The sequence below is a fragment of the Fomitopsis serialis genome (genome assembly GCF_022376445.1).
Source record: "Fomitopsis serialis strain Sig1Antser10 chromosome Unknown B0H18scaffold_350, whole genome shotgun sequence".
Taxonomy (NCBI): domain Eukaryota; kingdom Fungi; phylum Basidiomycota; class Agaricomycetes; order Polyporales; family Fomitopsidaceae; genus Fomitopsis; species Fomitopsis serialis.
This window is the reverse complement of record NW_025955310.1, coordinates 20189-30199: the sequence shown is the minus strand read 5'-3', so window position 1 is coordinate 30199 and position 10011 is coordinate 20189. Positions and strand designations below refer to the sequence as shown.

General features: G+C 53.0%; 1 protein-coding gene across 1 annotated transcript; it reads right to left on the bottom strand.

Annotated features, from left to right (window-relative positions):
• Positions 1-336: 336 nt before the first annotated feature.
• B0H18DRAFT_1218373 (uncharacterized protein) lies at positions 337-2444 on the bottom strand. Its single transcript, XM_048036701.1, has 10 exons — positions 2151-2444; positions 2027-2089; positions 1897-1962; positions 1799-1828; positions 1606-1743; positions 1416-1553; positions 1085-1360; positions 939-1025; positions 767-882; positions 337-724 (listed from the first exon to the last, which is right to left on the bottom strand). The coding sequence occupies exons 1-10, from the start codon at positions 2256-2258 to the stop codon at positions 490-492; spliced, it is 1257 nt and encodes a 418-aa protein (XP_047884901.1). The 5' UTR covers positions 2259-2444; the 3' UTR covers positions 337-489.
• Positions 2445-10011: the final 7567 nt, after the last annotated feature.

Here is a 10011-nt window from a genome sequence, read left to right as displayed (position 1 = left end):
GCGTCGCCGAAAATGGTGGCGATTTGGTATACTGCATGGCGTGAGGGTGCACGAAGGGCATCAATTGTAGGTAAGTACCGTCAACTCATCATGAAATGGTAACATGGACTAGTACGAACTTGTGTTGTAGTACCGTGGTAAGCTTCGCTATGTCCCAACACCTATCTAGATATCTTCGCTTCCTTCTTGGGCGGTTCCTCGTCTGAACCACATACTGCTAGAGGACATTCACGCCGTTTGAGAGATGACGGTGGCATGTTGTCGGTTCGGCCGTCTGGCGAGGCGTCGTTGGAAGGCGATTTGCTCGGATGCAGCTTGTCGTTAAGGCGACGGTTGAATCCGATACACTGGAGACCAATAACTTTCGCTTTCAAGATGCCCCATTGATACATTCCAGGTACGCCTTCGGTCAACGCATTAGACGCGTGCGCCCTCTCTGTTGTACGCTTCGCCAGCGCCGCTTTCAAATCAAGCTGGGCCACTGAATTCTTAAGTCGCTGCAAACATCATGAGAGTGTGACAAGTTATTGAGTGTGTATCAATGCCGAGGGCTGCCTTGCTCACCTGGAAGAGTTTGATATCAATGGCTTCCAGCTGGATATTATCCAAACCGAGCTCCACCCTTTGGTATGTGCCGACGTAATAGAGCTTTCCATGAGAGGTATGGAAGATTTCACGTGTCTCCTTTGACTTGATACATCTGGTGTACCTCCACCACTTTGTGCTGTGGACGCTCGAAACGTAGTCATACATAGGGACAACGTACATCGCATGATTTGAGTTGGGGAGCCACAACAAGTTGTCACTGAGCGTCATTTCGAAGCCCGTGAGCACGCCTCTCCGTCGTAGGCCAGACAAGATTTCAGATACGTGCTGAGAGGCCTGCGTGCATATGATCGTCTGATGCATACAATGTCCAGTAAGGATTTCAAACTGACCGGTATCTCAACAGGCGTAAGGGCCGCGAGATCAATTGCTACAGCGGGAGCAGGTAGTGCACGCAAATCATCCACGAAGCCCCGCAACTATGCGTAGGCAGTATGTCAGCCATCATCATTTACAATCAGAGCGTCCGATGCAATACCTTCACTGCCGAGCTATGAAGGTCAAGCTGGTCGGATGTACTAGCTGTGATCGAGTTGAGCGCGGTCCGCAGACTCGATATCTCCTGAAATATGATTAGTGTGAGAAGACGATGCGTTCGACAGAAGATGACCTTCTTCACAGCATCCAGCTCGGATTTCACGTAGTTGGACTGCCGTCGACATTCGGTCTCAGCTGCAATAGCTTCGGCACGCTCTGCAACTGCACGACTGCAGATCTTCTCCTTGTTCACGACCTCCTCTCGTAATCTCGTATTCTGTATACAGTAGATAAGCATGAACTGACTAGCACACCGGTGGTTGCTACTCTACCTCTTTCTCCATGTCCTTGGTGGTTGCCTCCAATCTTGTGATCTTTGTGAGTTGTGTGGCGCTTTCCTGGCTACATTTCTTCTTGAGCTCTTCGTTTGCGGAGTTGCACTGTGCAAGTTTATCGACAAGAGTCTTGACCTGTGCACCAACAATTAGACCAAATACCAAGCCGCACGTGTGACGTTAGCACCTTTGCTTCCGTCTCGGAGGTGACACGTTCCTCATGATACCCCTTAGCATTCCCAACAAGCGACAGATAGACCGCAAAACTTACTGCTTCTTCGCGGCGCGCTCGTTCCCTCGCGAGCAGATCTGATACTCGCTGAAGCTACAATAGAGAATGACACTGAGCAGCACAGGAATAAATGGTAGAGGAAACCTACATCTTGTCGAAGCAATGCCGTGGAATGTGCCTGTCAATGTATTATTAAGCTGCATGCGCTGAACGATGTAGAGCGTGGGACGCTAGTGTGGGACGTACAACCTCGTCTTTGTTCGATAGCGCCTCAATCGAAGCGGCGGCATTCGTCCGTAGTTCATTGAGTTCCTGTGCATATGGTATCAATGCAGTTAGAACTATCAGCGCTCAGAGTCTGTAGAAAGTAACACACAACGTTGGAAGCCTCGAGCTTCTTCTCGGCTTGTGTCAACGCCACTCCCAGCGCGTCCCTTTCCTGATCGGAGCATCGTCTCTAAGTCGATACCGCGGCGTCAAGGCAATCGAGCCTGACTCACTTTCTCCGATGCACTCAACTGCGACTCTACATTCAAGAGTTTTTGTTCCAGGAACTCGTAGAACTCCGTCTGTAGCCTGGGTCTCGGTGCGGCTGGGCTGAAGGACATGACGACAGTGGCAAGCTTCTGTAGCCGTGACAATTTGTATGAAGGACAGACACAGTAGTAGAGTTTTACGATTGCGCGACGTCCAATATCCGTTCGAAGATGGTTAGCAACGAGGAGACCCTAGACACATGCACGTACAAACGTACTTACAGATCAGCAGTACTCGCCGGCTTGAGGTTCATTGCCGGATTTGGTATGGCCGCGTGGCTTGCCTACGCCAGCGTAAATAACGCCGTGACGGCCCGCCCGGCGGCCCACGTTTGTTCTGTACTACTATGCAGTCTGTGTAGTGTCTTAAGTATCCAGTCAAACATTCACTGGCAACGGCGTTTGCTACAGGATTCACAAAGGCGTAGGTCTACCTGCAGGCCTACTTACAACTGGAAACTTGAATTCTACCGTGACTAGGCCCTGAGAAGTGAGTTAAATATATGTGATTCCATACTGGCTGGAGAGCAGTGACGGTACGAGAGATGTCCGTCGCATGAACCGTGTATACTCACTCGCTGGCTAATGCTAGGTACAGCTTGCCACGATCACTTCCAGTAACTAGTGCCTATGCGATCCGAGTCATTGGCACACCGATACCTTGTTACGTCGGTATCAAAGAGCAAGCGCGGTCAATGGAATGTTCCATTGGCCAGTATTGGTATGTTTGTTCTCTCAGACCTCCTGCTGGGGTACTGACTGGCCGCTAGCGCTCTATCTAGTGCTTCAAGGGACTCCTATGTGAGCTTCTAAGCCGACATTGCGCGGCGAATACACTAGTGTTCTGTTCGAGTCAAGGCCCTCAGCTAACGCTGACTTGCCTTCTGGCTGCAAGAAGCCATGTGGGGACGCTGGCTACGGGTGAACTGCGGCGTTACGAGTCAAAGCTGCTGTACAATTATGACCACAAGTTGGAGGGCGTCTTACAGAAAATTTCTGTCGGGCTCTGTCCGTATTTTTGAACCGTGTGAGTGATGATGTGCTTTGGTTTTCATCTTACCTCTACCGATTCGCGGCTGAATGCGATTCAAGACAGCCAGCAACCACACAAGCCAAATGGGTCCTGCCAGGAGATGGGCTCGTGGGCGTAAGACGGTAACAGTTTAATGAGATTTGAGCTTGTGCAGTCCCAAGAAACAAACAGATGCCTCGCAAGGCATAGGTCACGGTAACTGGCACCGCTGAGGCCTATCTAGGCCGTCGTATACAGCATTGGGCTCGAACCGCCCATGGATGGCGAATCCTTCTGGTATAGGTGGTGACGTGGCTGCTATCTTCCCAGTGCAAATGACGCGCAAGTCAAAGTTCAGTCGGTGCATTTGGAGATCTGCAAAGCATCCGTGTTATAAGGGAATCAAGGACAGCCCCTTTCACCTATCTCGTCTTGCTGGAAACCATGTTCCAGGACTCGTTTTCTTCAGCTTATGCCTGGATCATGATGCCTTTGGTGTGCGTCATGGGCCTTGTCTACTTGCTCGGTCTAAGCAATCCCCGGCGCCGTCTCCCTCCCGGTCCAAAGCGTATTCCTGTCTTAGGCAACGCCCATCAGTTGCCCTCAAGCTCCCAGGAGCAGACCTTCAAGTCGTGGGCGGATGAATACGGTGGATTTCGCAGTACTTAGACGACATTCGACCAATCTCACGCTGGCTACACCCGCAGGCGATCTGGTCTATGCCGACTTCTTCGGGTGCCGCACGCTCATCATCAACTCGCCCAGCATCGCGCGGGACCTCCTGGACAAGCGGGGCGCGATCTATTCGAGCCGTCCTCGACTTGTCACACAGGTCGAGCTGTACGTCGCACCCTCCCCTTATCGCTCGCATTGACACTGACCGGCGAACCCAGGATAGGCTGGTATCCTAACACGGCTTTTCTGCCGTACCAAGCCGCGGGGCGGCGTATGCAGCGCCGGTGGATCCAGGCAGCGTTCGGCGAGAAGGATGCGATACGGAAGTACGACAGCCTACAGCTGCGGGAGATTTGCACCTTCCTGTCGAACCTCATGCACACGCCCGCAGACTTCACGATGCACATCACGCGGTACGTCACAGCTGTAGTGTGAAGGCCGGGGGTGTGCAGAGCTCCCGATGGACCATGATCGCTGAGTGCCTTCGTTCGCACCTAGGTACACCGCGGCACTCATCCTCGAGTCTGTGTATGGGCACCGAATCACGTCCTTGGACGATGAGTATGTAACGCTGATGGACCATGCCATGGACGCAACCAACGCGACCGGTCCGGCAGGAAGCGGGATAGCGGACATCTTTCCACTTCGTTAGTCTTCAATTGTGCTGACTGCGAAGCCTTGATGAGATATTGACCGCTGACCGCTGATCTGTTATAGTCAAGTACGTCCCGGCGTGGATGCCTGGGGCAGACTTCAAGCGCAAGGCAATGTACGCCAGGGAACTCGTATGGCGCGCTAATCATCTCCCATACAATATGGTCCGCAAAGCGGTGGTGGGTCCACACTTGCAAAGCATAGATGGAACTGTATCGTTGACACCGTCCAACTAGACGTCGGGAAGTGCACGGCCTTCGTTCGTTTCCGAATTGATCGAGAAAGCAGAGAAAGCGGGCCGGCTTGCCGAGGACGAGGACTACATCCGGTACGCGGCGGGCGTGTTGTACTCTGGTACGTCCCAAATTGAGTGCTCTACGAAACCTGTGAATTTAACAGTAGCTACTGCCAGCTGGGACGGATACGGTATGCTATCGGGCAATGGCGCAATGGTCGATACTGAAACACTAGGGTGTGACGAATAGACGAAGACGGTGCTCCGGACATTCTTCCTGGCGATGGTCCTCTACCCGGAGGTGTACCATAAGGCCCAAGCGGAAGTCGACCGCGTCGTCGGGAACAGCCGACTACCCACTCTTGAGGACAGACCGAACCTGCCATATCTCGATTGCATCCTGAAGGAGACGTATCGGTGAGTACTACCTGCAGCCGTGCAAGACGAGGATCGAGTCTCACATCTATGGTGGGCAGCTGGAATCCACCTGTCCCACTGGGTCACATACGTTCTGTTGTGAGCAACCGGCAGTCGCTAACGTTTGCAAATCTTCACAGGCATACCTCACTATCTGACGGAGGATGACGAGTATGAGGGCTACCATGTGCCTGGGGACTCCACGGTCATAACCACCTGTGGTACCGTGTGATCATACAAAAAAAAGGCTCTATGCAAAGCTCACCGACGTCCAACAGGTCAATGACACACGACGAGAGGACATACGACGCCCCTGCCACGTTCCGTCCGGAACGCTTCCTCGATGCGACAAGCTCAGACGGGGAACTCGAAGATCCTCGCAACATCGTCTTCGGGCATGGTCGACGGTCCGTGCTTTGCTCTGTCCGAAAGCCTTCCTCCACGTCTCAGCCCTGACATTCAGGCTCTGCCCCGGACGCCTATTCGGGGACGCATCCGTCTTTCTGGCGATAGCCGGCGTCGCGGCGACGCTGAACATCGACAAAGCCCGGGATGCTGAGGGCAACGTCATTACGCCAGAAGCGAGGTTCTTCTCTTCCTTGATCAGGTCAGTCCGTCTACGGACAATGCTCACGAGAGTATATTGGGCTCACGCCGCGTCACTGTCCGACAGCTATCCTGAGGCGTACGATTGTGACATCAGGCCGCGTTCTCCTGCTGCGATGAGTCTTGTTGCAGAGACGCTGGCGAGCATATCAGCGTGATATGAGCGTACTAGTGCACGTTCCTCTCACCGATCTGATTACCGGCATGCATGATGCTGTCAGTAGTGCGATGAAGAACGTGCTTTTTAGTGAGTTAGGTAATCCCCGAGGTATCCCAGAAACTGGCAACCTTTGCAGCAGCGCGATGGTTTCACTATCATGACCCGACACTGCTGGTCCGAGACATGAGGTCGGCGTTCATATCCATACTTGCGTTACACAGCGACGAGATACAACAGGTCTGTCCATCGCCCTCTACGTTCCGATGTGCCAGCGACGTACGTCCGCTGCGCCACCGGATGGTACTTATGACGGTGTTACGGGATCCTGGAGGAAAGCCTCACGTAAGAATGGAGAAAGGACACAAATCGTACGCAGGCCCGCCTACCGAGTGATCTGAGGGGGATATCGTCAGTTAGACATGTAACGTAGACGTGCGATCAGTGTGATACGAACCTGGGTAAAGAGTCGAGGACGAAGGGTCACGGTCCGACATCTCAGCTCCTGTATGACTGCGCTGCCTTTTACTCGGTGGTTCCCCATCTGATAGTACTATACTATCATCAGATGAGAGGGCATCCAGCCAACTCACGCTGCGCCGTTTGGCTGAGGAGCCCCGTCGGCGCTGAACGTCAGTGTCGGATTTCCGCGAAGTGTCGTCAGAAGGCATCCTTTTTGGGTGCAGCTCCTCATGCAGGCGATGGTTAAACCCGACACACTGGAGACCGATGACCTGCACCCTTAAGATGCCCATCTCGTACATCTCGGGTATTGTCCTTGCTACCGCGTTGGTTGGGGGCGCTTTGGGTGCCGTTTGCCACGTGAGCGCCTCTTCTAAGTCATCGACCACCACTGTCCCGTCCAATTGCTTCCATATACGATTCGATATTATGAGTGACGTAGAAGTGATACGGTCGTGTTGTGATGCTCACCGCGAGAAGCCGCGTGTCAATCACTTTCAAGTGTATATCACGCGGGCCCTCCACCGTCTTATACGTGCCGACGTAATAGAGGTCATCGTCATGAGTATGAAAGAGCTCGAACGTTCCTTTTGGTATATACGTCGCAGATCGGGGTACGTATGGCGTCCATTTCCTGCAGCGTGGTCTGGAATCATACCCAAACCCCGGGACAACACGCAATGCATGCTGCGAGTCGGGTAGCCACATGCAGGCATCATTCACCGTCAACCTAGGAAACTTGCTTATGCCCTCATGGAAACAATCGGACACGCGGCGGGACCCCGGCTAGCATGGTGATATCCAGCGTGAACTACAACGAATATCACGAAAAAGTTACTGACCGGCAGCTTGACCGGTAAGATGGTGGAGAGATCAACTGTGACCGGGGGAGCAGGCAGTGCGCGCATACGGTCCATGAAGCTCCTGAACTAAGCACATGGAGTACGTCAGCATTTGCTGCACATAAACGGGATTATACACTACAATACCATCTGAGTGCCCTTACTGTACGGAATCTGGGTGGATGCACTAGCTTTGGTCGCCGAGTCGCCGGTGGCTGACAGCCTTGACACCTCCTGACGTATGGTTAGCATGCGATGGCATGGCGGATGCTCCGGTGGAAGCCGACCTTCTTCGCGGCAACGAGCTCGGCTGTCACGTTGTTGAGCTGCTGTCGACAGTTGGTCTCGGCCGCAGCAGCTATTGCACGCTGTCCAGCTGCACGAACGCGGGCGTCTCGTAATGCCGCAATCTGTATGAGATGGAGAAGCATCAACCGTTGATAAGAGTTCTTCACGCCCGAATATTAAATCTTCACCTCATTATCCCGACTGTCCACGATTGCTTCTATCCGTGCGATCTTTGTGCGCTGCCTAGCACATTCTTGACAACCTTCCTTCGCGAGCACTTGAAGCGCATTTTTGCTCTGTGCCAATTCATCGGCGAGAGCCTTGACCTGCAATTCAACAATGAGACGGTATACGCGATAGCCGAAAGGCAGCGAGATCAATACCTTTGCCTCCACCTCAAATGTGGCACGTTCCTCGGAACACCACTTAGCAACGATGAGAAGCAACAGCCAGAGATTGCACACTCACTGCTTTATTTCGGCGGGTCTGCTCGGTGGCAAGTAGACTTGAGACTCGCTGGAGCTGCAACGGAGAACCACCGTCAGCGGCACGGAGACAAGGGCGAGCCAGAGACGTGCCTCGTCTAAATTCGATGCCACTCTAGCAGCAGTTCGCAGTTCACTTAATTCCTACGTGTATGCAACGGACACGAATACTAGTATCGGGTATCAAATCTACACACAGCATGAAGTGACATACAGTAGCGGAAGCTTCGAGCCTCTTCTCAGCTTCTGTCAATGCTGCTCGCAATTCATCTTTTTCCTGAGCATCGTAACTGCGTCAGTACAGCGTAACGGCAACAACATCCGCATCAGACTTACTTTCTCCGACGCAGTCAGTTGTGACTTCACGTTAGTGTATCTCTGTTCCAGGAATTGTTGGAACTCTTCCTGCAGCCAGGGGCTTGCGGTTGGTAAGGACATGACGGCGGCGGCACTTTCCAAGTCTAAGTCTCGACAGAGGCGACGTCCGAGAGGAGGTGTTCTTTGAACTGACTGAAGCGACTCAGGCTGCCGAGTGCCTGTGGCGACGCAGGTTGTGGCCCGGGCCACACTCGGACTCGGAGTCGTGCCACCGTGTCGCCATTGCCGCATATAGCTTAGTTACACGGCTGACAAATGCACCCACATTCGGTACAAGATCGCTCAGACTCAGCAGTGTCGGAGCGCCGCTAAGTAACTTACTACTGTATCAACTGTATGCGTAACTCACCGAATAGTCTACAGTCGTCCTTCCCTGGCTTCTCTGTTTGACGCCAACACGATGGATCCTCCTCGGGTTCGATTTGTCCCAGCAGTTGAGAAGATGCAATTCATGATTCCGGACCCGGCGTGTAGTAGAATTTATACGAGCTATCACAAAGCTGAGTCGTGATGCATGATGTTTAGCAGTTGCTCATGTGAGCCGTTCTAACGATGCGAAGCGTTCATGGCTAAATCGCTGTCTGGTGCCGGTGTCAGAGAGGAAAGCCCGGTCAACTGGAAGGATCAACCAACATGCATTCAAACAGAACGTTTACCTCGGTGTCCCAAATCAACAGACACAGCTCTGGAGTGTGAACGCGCAATACAAGGTGTGCTTATGCAGCACGGATCTGCATGGTTTCAACACATCCACATTACACTGCACGAACGTACGTTTCATCGAGGGCCACCGTAGCGCCCCCATTACATTGATACTCTGGCTTCCTTGCGCGCCGGCTCATCTGTCCCTTGCCCCAGATCGGAATCATCATTCGGCGATAGACTAGTCCGTTTGCGTTTCGAAGTGGATCCACTCGCCTCGGGGACGTTGTCGGGTAGGGCTTCATCCGGAGGCAGACTCTTTCGGTGCAACTCTGCATCGAGGCGGTGATTGAAGCCTACACACTGAAGGCCGGTGACCTGGAATTTCATGACGCCTTTCCGATACATCTCGGGAAGGGTCATGGCCACATGATTTCTCTCCGGTACCAAGGACGCGGTCTTGACCGCAAGCAAAGTAGCAACTTGAAAACCATCCGCTGGGCTCCGCTGGTACAAACGGGAGACGTCGATGTAGGTCATTGACAGTGTTCTTGGTGCCAACAATCGCTGCTCACCACGAAAGATGTATCTCCAATGTCTGTGAGCCGAACGTCTTGAGGACCCTCCACCGCCCGATACGTGCCGACGTAGTAGATTTCGCTCATATAGGAATGAAAGAACTCAACCGTGCCCATCGACCGGATCCTAGGGCCCACCGACCACTTGTTGTCGACACGAGCACGGTTATCGTACTGGTACATGGGACCGACCTGGAGGGCATGGCAAGAACCGGGAAGCCACACTATGGTCTGGCCTTCGAAAATCATGACGTCTTCGGTATTGAGCACATCTGAAAGATAGAGCTCCTCAAGCCTCGATTGATCACTGAGTGTCTATATGACAACGGTTATGGACATCATGATCTCGACGCTTACCTTGAAACTGATGGGCACAAGGCTCGACAAATCGATT

Bases quoted from the DNA above. Each gene is read 5' to 3' on its own strand.
- B0H18DRAFT_1218373 (XM_048036701.1), bottom strand. From the start codon at position 2,258: ATGTCCTTCAGCCCAGCCGCACCGAGACCCAGGCTACAGACGGAGTTC. The intron at 1,361-1,415 runs GTAGAGTAGCAA...TACTGTATACAG, and splicing joins CCAAGGACATGGAGAAAGAG to AATACGAGATTACGAGAGGA. The intron at 725-766 runs GTACGTTGTCCC...GAGCGTCCACAG, and splicing joins CCCAACTCAAATCATGCGAT to CACAAAGTGGTGGAGGTACA.